Raw genomic sequence first — 15,323 nt, 5'->3', positions numbered from 1 at the left:
ACTTCATAGCCCAGTCGCCTATCGGATATTGGCAGTAGCTTTAACAATCTTTTCGTATATTCTGAAATTGTTTGATTCAGCTTTCTGTATCTTGTAGCTCTATCTATATGCTTTTGAACCCTGGCTTTTTGTGTCGTAAACGTTTCTTCTTTTTTTGCACCCACGAACAACCAGTTAGCAATGTAGGACGGATGTAAGTCTAAATTTCTCCAAAGTTATGTCAGAAGCAAAACTTGAGCTGTTCCCATCAAAACAGTTTGTCATTTCGAGTTGCTGAAATTCAACCTGAACCATATTGAAATGCTCATCCAGCTTTTTTTGCAATCGTTCTTGTGAAGCAGTTGCCCGAAAATGATTTCCGGTTAAAGATTTCAATGAAGTGAAAACCAAAACAAAATGGTTTAAACACCTCCTTTATTGTAATATTCAATGATATTACTAATATGAAGGACTTATCAATGTCTATCTAAGTAATGTACTTGTTTACCAACTTTTCTTTCTCTAAAAGACATCTACCTGTTCAAAACCGGTTGTTGTAGTCACGTGACTAATATATCAATCATTCAAATCAGGATAGACACAATGCTTGTACACTTTAATTCTAAGTAGTCTATTTGGATTATTTCTAACAGTCTTTCTCATAAAAGTTCTACCGGATAAATCCTTTCTGTGCCTTTGCCCCAACGCCAGATGTAAAACACCCTTCTACCCTCATCCTCCTCGGCCAGCGAACGCGATATCGAGTTGCAACATTTCCTGCACGTAGATACCAGTATAATGAAACAAAAAATCCACCCAGTTCAAATCAACGAAGATTTTTCGGCACAACAACTAGTTCGTCAGCTGAGAAACCTGAGACCAGGACACCCAGGCTATTCTTCTCTAAGCGGAAAGTAGTAGCACAGGACCGAGACCATTCTTTGAATTGGCTGTGCTTAGAGCGAACGACATAGCTATTGCGGCCCTAATATAGTATCCCATACATTATTGTTGATAATTAGATATAGGAGTCTCGCAGTGTGGAAATTAGTAATTGATTTCCCTGATTTGACAGCATAACAAACTCCGGCGACTTTAGACGTTTTCAGCTTCAAATCGTTTCGGCTTAGTTGGAGAATTAGAGATTGTTGATTATCTGATCTGATCTCATCGTCTTTGATACCAGCGGATTCAAAATATCGAATATTGAATAACTATATCCGCAACCAAATTTAACAAAGTTCTTTGAAAGTGCTATTCCTATTAATAAGTGGTCATATCTATCATATTTCCTATTGTCAAACTTTCGGTTTTTTCACTAGTTCAATTTCTTGTTTTTCATTGGTCACCAACACATTATAGTACACATCAATTCAAATGGTGCTTTACAAAAGAAAACAAGTTACATTTGTACCTCCTCCTGAGATTCCCAGCGATCTTTCGACTGAAGTATACTTCATTCGTGAGACCAAGGAATGGTTTCTCACCTATGATGAGTACCTAGCCCGTTTAGACTACTACCACAAACGTAAGTTTGTCTGTGAAATCACCGGGAATTCGTGTTTGAACTTTTTTGAGGCTCTTGAATCGGAAAACAAGGAAATCAAAGGTGTTGAAAAGAACTTCCCGGAAGCACTCAGAGAGCATATCTTACGTTTCCTCCAGTTCAATAGAATCACCCGTCTCGACCAGCTTGTTGATAAAGTGTACCTGGTGTTCAAAAACGACTATTTCCCAGGTGAGACCATCTACATCAGAGGTGTAAGTAGTTCCAGTAGTAACAACACTAACATTTCTGGTCCTACTAGTAATGTAGCAGCTATATCAGCCGGAACGATAACAAATATTGGCTCCGAATCTGATGCTGAACATACTTCATCTACAAAACAGAGAGGTACGATTCGTGAGAAAGTACAGTACGGCCAGTCTGATGGTGTCACGACCAAGTACTTGGTAGTAAGATTGACAGACATGCAGCAGTCGATTGTGACTACAGACAAAATCTCGCGTGACAGAAACCATTTCACCAAGTGGTTGATCAAGACCTTCATCAAGTTAACCATGTCTCGTTCTCACAAGGTAGGCGCACCCTGGGTAGTTAAGGATAAGTTTGCGAAGAAGTACAGAATTCCTCAGGAGTATCCAGATGATTTGAAGCAGTTTGCAGACTCGACACCTACAGGTGAGACCCAGTATGAAGTGCAACGTAAGCCAACCTCTTCTGGAAACAAACGATCCAGGAAAACAGCAGCTTCAGAGTCCGCTGAACCTGACGAAAAGCCTCCAGCTAAGAAGTCTAAGGGCGGAAGAAGAAAAGTGAAGAAGGAAATGGTAGAACTTGAGCCAGGAAAGTTTGTTGCTATTGCACCTAAGAATGGAAGCTCTGACAAGAAAGGTATTGGTAAAAAATACAACCCTGCAGTTGATAAATTGCCAGAAACTCCTTTCAAAAAGAAGTTTCCAACTCATTATTTGCCAGACCGAGTTGTCAAGGAAATTGAGTTGGATGAAGAAGCTTTGGCTTCTGAAAGATCGACCCCAGCAATTAATTCCAGTGCTAGTGCTTCACTTCAACCCACAAAGAAACATATAACAGATGACTTGGAGATAAAGTTCGATATCCAGAATGCTAAACCATCTCCTCAAGCGTCGATGTTACCGGAAAACTCGATCTCTTGGAACAGACATCTTGTTAAGGAGTACAAAGACGACATCAAGCTGTTTGACGAAAAAGGCAATGACGATGAAGACAAGTTGGAATCCGTAGGTGCCAAGGAAGAGAAGATTGCTGAAGTGAAAAGATTATCTTCTGACAAAATTAAGCATGTTCAACAGGCATTACAGTCGTGGATTTTCATCAATGTATACCATTCAGTTTTGAACATAGACACCTTTACTTTTGACGATTTTGTCTATGCCATGGGGTGGAACTTAGACCAGTTCACTGAACTTGGAAGATGTGAACTTCTTGATGAAATCTGGTGTTGCATCCTCAGTGCAATAGTATCTAATAGTGCTCCAACTAAAGATAGTTCTACGGCTAAGGACAAAGATGCCATATTCGGGTTGCAGATCAATTTACCTTCAAAAACGTCATTGCTTGCTCCAGTCAGTAATGGAAAGCAGGAAGAAGAAGAAGACTCTGAAGAAAGAGGCTCTGATTCTGAAGAAGATGAAAGGACTCTAAAGATTGAAGATGACGATTCTGGAAACGAATCATCGGAAGAAACTGAAAAGACTTCTAAGGTCAACAATGGCAAATCCGACAAGACAAAGAAGGCTATTGAAGAAGAAGATGCTGATAATGAAGACAATGACGATCCTGAAGAAGACGATAACGCCATGGAAGTGGACGAAACAGAAGACTCCGAATACGACCAATTCAACCACTTTGCTTATCAAGTGATGAATTACAGAGGCACTCCATGGCACGACAGACTTCGCAAAAGAAATTTTAAGGATGGAAACTGGCAATGTATATTGTTAGGAGTATTGTCATTGGTAGATTATGTCCCAAACTACAAACCCATCATTGATAAGGTATTCAAGAAATTGGCACCTAAGACTATGCCTGCTACACCGGCTACTGTCTTGAACCAGTTCTACGAGGAGATGGACATAGATTTGAAGTTCCAAACGTTGAACATTTTGGTAGATTTACTTATCAGTGGATCTGTGGTGAGAACGTATATTGATGAGTGTTTGGAGTCTTCTACCGTCTTCAGAAGAAACAGATTGGACAGTATAAAAGAATATAAATCGACCTTAGATGCTGCTCAGAAGGCCAACACTTCTGTTTGTGAGATTTTTGCAAAGCATTCAGAGTCTAAAAAAGATGCTGATAAAGACGATTCTGCTAGCAAACGTCCGCGATTGAACTACTCCAAGTCTATGGAAATGACAGAAGAAGAACAGAAACTTTCTGAAAAGAATTCTGAATTTAAAGAGCTTTGGAATGTGAGAAAAGAAGCTCTTTTGAAGTTAGATCAGATCAAAAAGGATAAGCGAGAAATTGAAAAGAAGTTGACTGAGTTAGATTGTCAGAGAGTGAAGTTATTGGGAAAGGACAGATTGTACAATAGATACTGGTGGTTTGAAAATAACGGTTTACCTACCTTGCATGGCGTTTCGAATGATGATGATGAAAACGAAGATGAAGACAAGGAAAAGGAAAGGGACAAGAACGACGAGGAAGTAGACGATGACAACAATGAAGTTTTAGAAGAGACGTATCTAATGGGAAAGTTGTGGGTTCAAGGTCCTTCCAATGAAGACTTGCGGATTCACTTCAAGAGCTCGTTTGAATTGGCGAATGAGTTCAATGTAGAGTATGAAACTGCTGAATTTGAATTGCATGAAGAAAATGAGCGTTTGAAGGAACTTAAAAAGGACGACGATGAATCCGGTCAAGAGGTTGGCGAAGGCGAAGAAATCAAGAAAGAGCCTGAGTCCGACGGTAAAGTTAAATCTGAGGCTGAAAATGGTGATGGCAAAGATAAGGATAAGAAGAACCAGATACGGGAAATGGACTTCAACGTAATTCCTAAACCATTTGTACACGCAGCTTCGAAACTATACGATTTAGAATTCACAAGTAAGGAAATCTTAAACAGCAAATCAAAGGCTGTTATTATTGACCGCCAAGGAGCCTTGAAGACTACAGAATTAATAAATTCATTAACTTCATTCCAGAGAAAAGCTATTGAAGAATATCCACATCCATTGGTCAATGGCAGCAACTGGCGGTACTACGACCATCCGGATCAGATTTCTAAGTTGCTCACGTGGTTGAATCCTTGGGGAAAGCGAGAATCGCAATTGCGGAAGGAGTTGCTCACCGTCAAAGATGCCGTAGTTCTGAGTATGGAGGCCAGAAGAAAGGCTCTTTCTATGGACAATGCCTCAGAAGCTGAAGCAGCCATTGAAAGTGATATAGCCAAACTTCAAGAGCGGATTGACAAATTAAATTCTTCGGAAACTGAAAGCAACAGTGAAGACAACGATGATGATATCATTGCTGGATCTAAGAGAAGTTTGAGAAAGAGAGTTCAACCTCGCAAACGTCAAGCAGTGCTGACTTTGGAAGAGGCTTTAGAATATGGTGATCTTGTGGATGTGGAAAAGATGCAGAACGAATTGAAGGAGAAGTTGCAAGAAAAAAGAGAAGAACGAGATTTGGCCAGAGTGTTGGAATGGGTTAACTCAAAAGCTTTGGAAAAGTTCGATAAGTCATTGTATGACGGTGGCGATAAAGTGAAAGGCAAGACTTCTAAGAGAGGCAGACGTTGAGGAAGTTGATTGACCCCATATTAGATTTTGATTGTATTATTAAGATATGTATTATAAAATGTGTTTATTAATCACTCGTAGTTTCATTAATCATAAGGAGTATCTAAAGTTGTCTGACATAAGGTTTTGAAACCATATAATATTCTATACCATCGCAAGTAAATGCAAGTTGATTTCCAATTCCAGCGGTGTCAGAGAAGATCCTCTAGATAGCGGTCAATGTGAATATCCAATATCTCTCTTTTTTGTCGGTTTTTGGTCCGGGTGATACCCTCTTTTAGTACTATACCTCTCATTCTTCGACAATGCAGCTAACTCCTTCAATTTCGCCTCTTTCTCCTTTTGCTCAGTAATAGCTCTCTGCTTGAGCATCTCGTTTCTAATCTTGATATCTTCTCTGGCCTGTTTGTCCGCCTGTTCCAATGCTGAAGATAAAGAGCCGAACTTCTCGATATTGACATCAGCAGCACCCTCGTCAAGAGAACCACCGCTCGCTGCCTTCATTCGCTTATCCAACGAGATTGTGAAACCCTGGTTGTTCTTCCAGTTCGACACAGCAGCTGGGATTCTCCATTTCTCTCTATCTTCCTTCGTTAGCTTAGCCTCAGTTCCACTTGTATCTTTAAGTATAGGGGGTGGGGGTGAAGGATTCTTGTGACGGTTCTTGCGCAACTTGAATTTTGGAGGTAACATAGGATCCTCTTTGTACTCTCTGATCTGAATAACTCTCTCCCTGTTTCCATTTTCACTACTTTCATTTCCTTCATTTTCTCGTACTATATCGACATTATGGTTGCTATCTACAATGCTGTTGCTCTGGTATTTCACAAATGTCACTCCGTCAGTATTCTTCTTTTCGCTGCTGATTCCAATCTTATCATTAAGTATTCTGTTGATAACAGCACGTGTTTCTTCCACGCATTCTTTGAGCGAGTCGTCTGGACAAGTGTCTAAGTCGTATCGTGGAAAATGGTGCTTCAAGTTCGGTATTCTCGTCTTGAGTGGAATTGTATCTTCGTAGGTGGCTTGGACCTTACTGACACCATCAGAAGCAGCAGACGCAATCGTCAGTGCATAATCTACATTTCCATCAGCGTCGAGATGCAATTGCGCTATGGTAGCACCCTTGGCAGGATTGGTAACAACCTGAGTCTGTGAACTATTCGATGAGATGGCCAAAATTTGCGAATCAGGGCCGATGCGCAACTGATTGGTTCCAGAATTAGGTGCTTTGTATGAGGAATGCTTCGGGCGTGGAAGCAACGAGCTGAACATGGTCCAACGAGCACGATATCTCAAGAAGATGGAGTAGTAACTATCATCATGAATAAACCTACAATATCATGCCTTACTCTTTTGTACATATATGGATCATGTGAACAATATCATCCTCTCGCCATCATGTGATCGCATGCCCAATCTACCATACAGAAAATGAATGGTGCCTCAAGCTTCCCTGCAATAATATTTTCTTCAGCCAAGATCTAGCTTTGTCTGGAAACTGACGCCGAACTCTCTTTATCGGACATACCTATCTAGCCGACTCTTCCTTCCTGGTCCTCTTCTACTAGCTTCCTGTATCAAGCTCCTACTGTTAGCACACTACCTCAGTCTTCTCCTCATTAATGTACAGAGCTTCCCCGAATGTGGCACAGCGTGTGTAGAGGAGTCTCTCTATCAGTAATACCAGAGATCAGATAGCTTTCTCAGTTTCGAATTTGCAAGAAGACCAAATACAAGAGAATATTGTGTTTAATACACAAGCGGTTAGCAACCATATATTTGCTTAACACTTCCAACTTCTCCCGGAATCTTTGAACTGATGTAGTTCTGGAATATTGCCCAAGCGCTCAGGACTCTTCTGCCCAGATTAGCCGTGCGCCAACGCGTCCATATTGGGAAGTGCCGATGCGCTTGCTCTTTTTAACCGCCGCCATATACAACAAAGGAAACGCTACGATGGAGAAAGCTTCCCGTTTCGGGTGGGTTGGAGATACATATATAGATCTGAGATTTCTTCTATTTCTTCTAGGTATCTATATCATACATAACATCTGTTTATTTGTTGATTTGGAATCTAACATCAACTTTTTAGTCATTATCTTTACATCTCTAGAAAATCAACTCTCGGTTAAGCATCATGTCGGGCGCGCAATCTAATCTTTCAAAAACCTCCAATACTAGGACAACTAGTGATTTCTCCAATATAAGGTTACTAAATCTCAGTGATGTTCACAAGGCTGCCAAAACTTTGTTAGCCTCGTTCAAGACCGACGCTCTTGCCCGTTTACTCGTGGCCCACATCGAGACTCAGGCCGAAAAGGATAGATGTGAAACCCTTCTCTATGAAGCTTATCTCAGACAACATATTCTCAAGGGTTTATGTTTTGGTATAAATGAAACCGACCGTGGTTTTGAAACTGTTGCTATCTGGTCAACTCCAACATCTGTCCATGACGGTTTGGACAGTTTTGGAGTTTTGATGGAATCTGGCTACAACAAGGTCTGGGACCTGTTTGGTGAAATAGGCCGCGAAAAGGTGTTCTATGGAATGTTACCCTTGTTGCATGATTCTTGTGAAAGAATCCTTACGAACGATTCTCGTTTCAGAAATAAAGGTGTATGGACCTTGGTGTATTTGGGTTCCACCGTAGAAGCCAGAGGCAAAGGTAATGTCAGAAAGATGTTTGACTACATGTACACCAAGTACATTGATGCTTCGGACAACAATATAGCATATTTGGAGAGTTCATCTCCTTCTAATATCCCTATTTACGAAAGATTTGGATTCAGATTCTACGAGGATATCGTGTTGGGCGATAGCACTTCAAAGGATGCCATAGAAGGTGAGGATTTCGCTGTTATGAACGTTATGATCAGAGGTCCCAAAGGCAGGGACTGGACCAAGGACAAGAACGTTATCGCAGAAAAGGGAAAGTTGTAATGAGTTAGCTAATGTTCTCTGTGGTCTATGTTTACGTGTATTTATTTATGTTAACAATATCTATTCATTCCATTGCTAGTATATGTACATGTAGTTTGTGTGGAACTATGTATATGAATTGTTTGAATGTTGTTTACTCATCCAAAGACAAGCTACTTGTTTGAGAAGGTAAGGTATGTTGCGCGAACTCAGCCTTGGCTTTTTCTTTCAAATCAGCTTCTTGTGCTTTGGTCAAAGGCTGGACAACCTGGTCAGGTGGAACGAATTTGAACTTACCGAAACCGAATTCTCTGTCAGACATCTTGTTCAACACATATAATTGAGATCTGACATAGCCTAACAAGGCCTCTACGTGTCTCATGTCTACGTTGGGGTTACCGTTGAACACGTTTCTCCATAAGGCGGAAGCCAATGTGATATCATCGGTCATCAACCCTTCATCGTAACTTAAAACGGCACCAATCAACTGGGTGTGGTAATCTTTCAAATAGTTTTCTATGATTCTGTTGGACAGAATCTTCAACTCCTGGGACATTCTCAATTCCATATCCTTGAACATTCTATCGATCAACTTCTGCTGGTAGTTCTTGCCGTACTTGAAAGGCATGGCTCTCATTCTTACCGACAAAATCCAGTAGTGAAGCAAAGCAATTTGGTACTGCTGAGAAAACGACTTGGGTAAATTCAAAGTCTCGTAGAAGAAACTAGCAGTATCGGAAAGAGGCTCATTTGGATAGTATAATCCTTGTCTCTTGCATTCTCCAAAGTAAATGGAGCCAGCAACGGGCCCAGCACGGGATTTGTCCATATCAATCAGGAAAGTTTTGATGACCCATTGGCCAATCGATTGCTTCCAGCCCGACATTTGGTAGTTGGGGTCATTCTCGATCTTGTGATCTGAAAGAAATGGAATCTTCTTACTTGGATGACGAGGCTTTGTCTTTAAATCCTGTTCAATCACAGGCAAACTGGACTCCTGGGCCAATTTGGAAGGTGCTTCGATTTCTTCATTTTTGAACCTGTTCAATATGGCACTGTTTCTGGCTCCAAATGCCAATATTTGAGAGGTAGAAATGGCTCTGACATTTCTGTGACCTCCTGAGGCGTATCGAGCAACGTTTCTTCCCAACATAGCGACTAAGGTGGATTTTTCACAATGGGTGTACAAGTGAAAAATCGTAATTTTCAGCATATCAAAATTCAAGGAAGATGTTTGGTCACGTGCGCGCAATATTTTCTTGCAGAGTGGTTGCAAACTATAAGTGTATGGACCAGAAGGAATCTGCTGCTAGCACTAAGCTTAAGAAGCTGCTATTGTTGTTTCTAAGTTGAATATATCGGGATTCCATGAGTTCTTAGTTTCATGATTTGAAGCTTCCTGGTGATTTTCATGGCGTTCTTTTTTTATTAAGTCTACGATTAACAATTCTTATCTCTATTTTATTTCTATCTGTACCTTTTATATCATGTCTCGTTCTATTCTATAATCTACAATCTAAGCTTCAGACACAATAGGTTGGGCGACCTTCTTGTCTTCCTCTTCTTTGTCAACCTTTTCTGGGGCCAATGCATAGGTGTTGTACCCGTAGTTGGTCTTGCTGTAGAAGGTGTTTCTGTCATAAGGAGTCAAATCCACACCGTCGTGCAACTTATGAACCAAGTCAGGGTTGGATGTAAAGTATCTGGAGAAACCCACCAAAGTACGCTTGTCAGCAATGTCTTCCTTCAATGTCTTGAACTCTGGAGCATCGTAGGAGTAGTTACCTGCCTTCAAGACAACACCCTTCCAGATCTTGGAGACAAATTTGTTGTCACCAGCTTGGTCTTCTTCAGAGACGTCGACGATACCACTTACACGAGGCTCAACAACAGAAATGTAGGCAATACCTTGACCCTTGTCAGCTCTCTGTTGCAATTCGTGGACCAAGTAAGAGAAAGTAGTCAATGGGTGAACAGTGTCCTTGTGAGCCTTCATGTTTTGGAAAGTAGCCCATGGAGAGATTCTGATACCAATTTTGTCAGCACCGACAATGGTAGACAAGTGGTCAATCAACTCAAGAATGAATCTGGCTCTGTTCTCAATGGATCCACCGTATTCATCAGTTCTTTGATTGGTGCATGGTTGCAAAAATTGATCTAAAAGGTAGCCGTGAGCAGCATGGAGTTCAATGTAGTCGAAACCAGCATCCATGGCCTTCTGAGCAGCATTAGCATAAGTCTTGTAAACAAGATCCTTGATTTCTTGGGTAGTCAAAGCTCTAATTGGGTTACCGACAGCCTCGGCAGCTTCTTTAGCGGCATCACTTTCGTAAGTAGCAGAGGCAGAAACTGGGCTCAAACCGTGAGCCTTCATGAATTCAGCATTGGCAACTCTACCCAAAAACCAAAGTTGGGTAGAGATGAAGGAACCGTTGGAGTGAACCTTGTCAGTAATGGCCTTCCAAGCCTTGGCGTGCTTGTCAGTCCAGATACCAGGAACGTTAGGGTATCCAGAAGCCTGTTGAGAAACAAAAGTACCTTCAGTGATAAGCAAAGTACCTGGGAAAGTGGATCTGTCGCCGTAGTACTGCAATTGCAAGTCAGAAGGAGTGTGGTCGTCCAAAGCTCTGAATCTAGTGGTTGGTGGGTAGACAATCTTGGTGTTCAAGGTGTTCTTACCGACCTTAATGGTCAGAAAAGCTTCAGTTTCCTTCAATGGAGAGATCTTGACAGCAGACATTACGATTTGTGATTATAGAATTGATATTGAACCAAATTGAATTCAAAAACTGGGAGCAAACCTACAAAACCTGGAATATCCACTATTTATAGTTGGGTGCAAGATGGCCCAATCGGTACAGTGCTGCAGATGGCACTTTTTCCGATGATGACATTTCCATGAAATTTCTTTTTTTATTTGCAATGAAAAGTGCATAACTTCAGAGCTTACTAATAAAGCCGGCTTTGAAACGTTTCCTCGGCGTCTGGAGGTTTCCAAAGATACACTCATGAGAAGCTTAACCGACAGTTGGACCGACATTCCGTGGAAATAGAGTTGACAAATTTCCTAACAATAAATTCTATACATATCGGAATTATTAGCTGACGTATTCATTGGGACTCACCCTCCACTGTATACTCTGAGCCGTACTCTGCTCTGAAAAATTGTGAACCACAGTTAGTAAATGATAATTTGAGTTCTGAGAGACAAGGGGTCAACTTGTATCAAAATGTCTTCACAAGAAGCATTGAACGTGGACAAAGTCGCTGTACCTTCACCTTTCAGAACGGATTTCAAATTTGTCATGAATTGAAATATCCCGAGGTTCTACATTGCAATTTGACACCTGTTCATTACGAATGCTTCCGGTACGTTGCCCTAGTTTAGGTGTTCTAGCAGGTTCTCCGAATTCAGGTGAGATGAGAAGTTCCTGCATTTTTTGACATCTGGGACTCGGAGTTTTTAATTCTGAAAGGTATTGTGCAATGGATACTTAATTCTTTTTTTGATATTCTTAAGACTATGCCGTTGCAAAATCCCAAAGATCTTGTTTATTATTATTCTCTTGCCGTACCTCTTTGTGGCTCCTTGCGTTGTATTTTTAATAAACTTTGGGCAATTTCTGTATTAATTTAACTAATATTCATAAATTTCAGAACTATACTTGTTCGGCAGCACTAAAACTGTACATATAATAGAAAATGTATATCACAAAGCTTCAATGGCCGAAGGAACTCTCTTGATTTCTAATTCTTTATCAACCTCTTCGGAATCCATAGAAAAGGTATTGTAACCATAGTTATTGTCACTGTAGAACGTGTTTCTGTCATATGGCACCAAGTCAATTCCATCACGCAATTTCCAAACCAAGTTAGGATTCGAGGTGAAGTATCTGGAGAAGCCAACTAATGTACGCTTGTCAGCGATATCTTCCTTCAATGTCTTGAACTCTGGAGCATCGTAGGAGTAGTTACCTGCCTTCAAGATAACACCCTTCCAGATCTTGGAGACAAATTCGTTGTCACCAGCTTGGTCTTCTTCAGAGACGTCGACGTTACCACTTACACGAGGCTCAACGACAGAAATGTAGGCAATACCTTGACCCTTGTCAGCTCTCTGTTGCAATTCGTGGACCAAGTAAGAGAAAGTAGTCAATGGGTGAACAGTGTCCTTGTGAGCCTTCATGTTTTGGAAAGTAGCCCATGGAGAGATTCTGATACCAATCTTGTCAGCACCGACAATGGTAGACAAATGGTCAATCAACTCAAGAATTAACCTGGCTCTGTTCTCAATGGATCCACCGTATTCATCAGTTCTTTGATTGGTGCATGGTTGCAAAAATTGATCTAAAAGGTAGCCGTGAGCAGCATGGAGTTCAATATAGTCGAAACCAGCATCCATGGCCTTCTGAGCAGCGTTGGTGTAAGTCTCGTAAACAAGATCCTTGACTTCTTGGGTAGTCAAAGCTCTAACAGGGTTACCAACTGCTTCGGCAGCTTCTTTAGCGGCATCACTTTCATAAGTAGCAGAGGCAGAAACTGGATTCAACCCACGGGTCTTCATAACAGCTGGATCTGCAACCCTTCCCAAAAAAATCAACTGGGTTGAAACGAAAGAACCGTTGGCATGAACTTTATCAGTAATAACCTTCCATGCTTTAGCGTGCTTGTCAGTCCAAATACCTGGAGCAGCACCTTCATAACCAGAGGCTTGAGGAGAGACAAAAGTAGCTTCAGTGATAAGCAAAGTACCTGGGAAAGTGGATCTGTCGCCATAGTACTGCAATTGCAAATCAGAAGGAGTGTGGTCTTCTAAAGCTCTAAATCTAGTAGTTGGTGGATAGACAATCTTGGTTTGAAGAGTGTTGTTACCAACTTTGATAGACTGGAATGCTTCAGAATCCTTCAATGGAGAAATTTTGACTGAAGACATTATTGTAAGTTTGTAGGGAATGGTACTGGAAGTGTAATGATTTCTCTACTGATAAAAAGCCAAAAGGTAATTTTAAGGTTTCACCACTTTAAATATTTGGTTGTTAAAATTGCGCAACCAATATATCCTGGAGAAAAAATAGTTTTTATCTGTTGAATATTTTTTGCAATAAAACGAGCTTAGTAATTTCGAGTAACGTAGAGTGAGTTCGATATTTCTAGCTTACTTGCCGCAGTTTCGGAGTAACCCAATGTCGCTGTTCAGTGTTAAAGATTTACTCTCAGGTACACTAGTGGTTGAAGAAGTTCGGACTTCCATTTGCTAGGAGTTTCGTGCTGTAAGTCTATCTGGTGGCATGGATTGCAATAGAGATTTGGTGGCTGTGCAGTCAGATAGAAGTCTCTTCAAAGTATCAAGAACTGCAAGATTTGGAATTGTTCTCACAGACTTGGTTGGAATGCTGAAATGAGCACAAAACCCGAAATATTTCTAAGCAGTTTTGAGTTTGTATGACAGAGAAGCCTTGTGGTGACACTTTTTGCATGAATTTAAGGTATTCTGTGCATTACTCTTTCGGGAAGATCTTTGGAGAGATAACCTTTTTTTCTCGCATACAGAAGAGGAAATTGCGCCTCTGCTGCAGTATGAATTTCAGGAAGCTTCTACATTCTCTGGGAAATAGCCTTATTTTCGAGAAACGACCATCAAATGTATTCTTCAGAATATACGGATTACGATCTCAAGCCTGCTAACAACCCGAGGTTGGCTTCCTACATTTCTATTCGACATCTGTTAATAAGAATGCTTCCGGTACGTTGCCCTAGTTTAGGTATTCTTGCAGGTTCTCCGAATTCAGGTGAGATGAGAAGTTCATGCATTTTTGACACTTCTGCGACTCGGAGGTTTTAAGTATTGTGTAATGTATTTATTCGGAAATCCTAAAGCTGTACATATAATAGGAAATCTATATCACAAAACTTCAATGGCTGAAGCAAGTCTCTTGATTTCTAATTCTTTATCAACCTCTTCGGGAGCCATAGAATAGGTATTGTAACCATAGTTACTGTCACCGTAGAACGTGTCTCTGTCATATGGCACCAAGTCAATTCCATCACGTAATTTCCAAACCAAGTTAGGATTCGAGGTGAAGTATCTGGAGAAGCCAACTAATGTCCGCTTGTCAGCAATGTCTTCCTTCAAAGTGGTGAATGTTGGAGCATCGTACGAGTAGTTACCGGCTTTTAAGATAACACCCTTCCAGATCTTGGAAACAAATTCGTTGTCACCAGCTTGGTCTTCTTCAGAGACGTCAAGGATTCCACTGACACGAGGCTCAACGACTGAAATGTAGGCAATACCTTGACCCTTGTCAGCTCTCTGTTGCAATTCGTGAACCAAGTAAGAGAAAGTAGTCAATGGGTGAGCAGTGTCCTTATGAGCCTTCATGTTTTGGAAAGTAGCCCATGGAGAGATTCTGATACCAATCTTGTCAGCACCGACAATGGTAGACAAATGGTCAACCAACTCAAGTATTAATCTGGCTCTGTTCTCAATGGATCCACCGTATTCATCAGTTCTTTGATTGGTGCAAGGTTGCAAAAATTGATCTAAAAGGTAACCGTGTGCGGCATGGAGTTCAATGTAGTCGAAACCAGCATCCATGGCCTTCTGAGCAGCGTTGGTGTAAGTCTTGTAAACAAGATCCTTGATTTCCTGGGTAGTCAAAGCTCTAACTGGGTTACCAACAGCTTCGGCAGCTTCTTTAGCGGCATCACTTTCATAAGTAACAGAGGCAGAAACTGGATTCAACCCACGGGTCTTCATAACAGCTGGATCTGCAACTCTGCCCAAAAACCAGAACTGGGTTGAAATGAAAGAGCCATTGGCATGAACCTTATCAGTAATAACCTTCCATGCTTTAGCATGCTTGTCAGTCCAAATACCTGGCGCACCTTCATAACCAGAGGCTTGAGGAGAGACAAAAGTACCTTCAGTTATAAGCAAAGTACCTGGGAAAGTGGATCTGTCGCCATAGTACTGCAATTGTAAGTCAGAAGGAGTGTGGTCTTCTAAAGCTCTAAATCTAGTAGTTGGTGGATAGACAATCTTGGTTTGAAGAGTGTTGTTACCAACTTTGATAGACTGGAATGCTTCGGAATCTTTCAATGGAGAAATTTTGACGGAAGACATTATTGTAAG

General features: G+C 41.0%; 7 protein-coding genes across 7 annotated transcripts; 2 read left to right on the top strand and 5 right to left on the bottom strand. All coding sequences in view use genetic code 12, as the record gives it.

The window, feature by feature from the left end:
• The first annotated feature begins 1,179 nt into the window (after positions 1 to 1,179).
• Positions 1,180 to 5,337, top strand: PICST_83083 (imitation switch Two complex 1). The gene is made up of 5 exons (XM_001384354.1): positions 1,180 to 1,738; positions 1,808 to 2,185; positions 2,297 to 2,480; positions 2,511 to 4,392; positions 4,480 to 5,337. Exons 1-5 carry the CDS (start codon positions 1,357 to 1,359, stop codon positions 5,266 to 5,268), a joined length of 3,615 nt encoding a protein of 1,204 aa, XP_001384391.2. The 5' UTR covers positions 1,180 to 1,356; the 3' UTR covers positions 5,269 to 5,337.
• PICST_83552 (component of the spliceosome) lies at positions 5,335 to 6,543 on the bottom strand (the record flags this gene model as incomplete). The annotated part of the gene is made up of 1 exon (XM_001384021.1): positions 5,335 to 6,543. One exon carries the CDS (start codon positions 6,541 to 6,543, stop codon positions 5,485 to 5,487), a length of 1,059 nt encoding a protein of 352 aa, XP_001384058.2. The 3' UTR covers positions 5,335 to 5,484.
• Positions 6,544 to 7,408: 865 nt separating this feature from the next.
• PICST_58555 (predicted protein) lies at positions 7,409 to 8,212 on the top strand (the record flags this gene model as incomplete). The annotated part of the gene is made up of 1 exon (XM_001384353.1): positions 7,409 to 8,212. The coding sequence occupies one exon, from the start codon at positions 7,409 to 7,411 to the stop codon at positions 8,210 to 8,212; it is 804 nt and encodes a 267-aa protein (XP_001384390.2).
• A 20-nt stretch (positions 8,213 to 8,232) lies between these two features.
• Positions 8,233 to 9,344, bottom strand: CBP3 (Protein required for assembly of ubiquinol cytochrome-c reductase complex (cytochrome bc1 complex); the record flags this gene model as incomplete). Its single annotated transcript, XM_001384020.1, has 1 exon — positions 8,233 to 9,344. The coding sequence occupies one exon, from the start codon at positions 9,342 to 9,344 to the stop codon at positions 8,346 to 8,348; it is 999 nt and encodes a 332-aa protein (XP_001384057.2). The 3' UTR covers positions 8,233 to 8,345.
• Positions 9,345 to 9,707: 363 nt separating this feature from the next.
• OYE2.8 (NADPH dehydrogenase (EPB1)) lies at positions 9,708 to 10,931 on the bottom strand (the record flags this gene model as incomplete). Its single annotated transcript, XM_001384019.1, has 1 exon — positions 9,708 to 10,931. The coding sequence occupies one exon, from the start codon at positions 10,929 to 10,931 to the stop codon at positions 9,708 to 9,710; it is 1,224 nt and encodes a 407-aa protein (XP_001384056.2).
• Positions 10,932 to 11,900: 969 nt separating this feature from the next.
• On the bottom strand, positions 11,901 to 13,124 carry OYE2.6 (NADPH dehydrogenase; the record flags this gene model as incomplete). Its single annotated transcript, XM_001384018.1, has 1 exon — positions 11,901 to 13,124. The coding sequence occupies one exon, from the start codon at positions 13,122 to 13,124 to the stop codon at positions 11,901 to 11,903; it is 1,224 nt and encodes a 407-aa protein (XP_001384055.1).
• A 969-nt stretch (positions 13,125 to 14,093) lies between these two features.
• Positions 14,094 to 15,314, bottom strand: OYE2.5 (NADPH dehydrogenase; the record flags this gene model as incomplete). Its single annotated transcript, XM_001384017.1, has 1 exon — positions 14,094 to 15,314. One exon carries the CDS (start codon positions 15,312 to 15,314, stop codon positions 14,094 to 14,096), a length of 1,221 nt encoding a protein of 406 aa, XP_001384054.1.
• Positions 15,315 to 15,323: the final 9 nt, after the last annotated feature.

This window comes from Scheffersomyces stipitis, chromosome 4 (genome assembly GCF_000209165.1).
Source record: "Scheffersomyces stipitis CBS 6054 chromosome 4, complete sequence".
NCBI lineage: Eukaryota > Fungi > Ascomycota > Pichiomycetes > Serinales > Debaryomycetaceae > Scheffersomyces > Scheffersomyces stipitis.
This window is presented reverse-complemented; position numbering and strand designations above follow the sequence as displayed.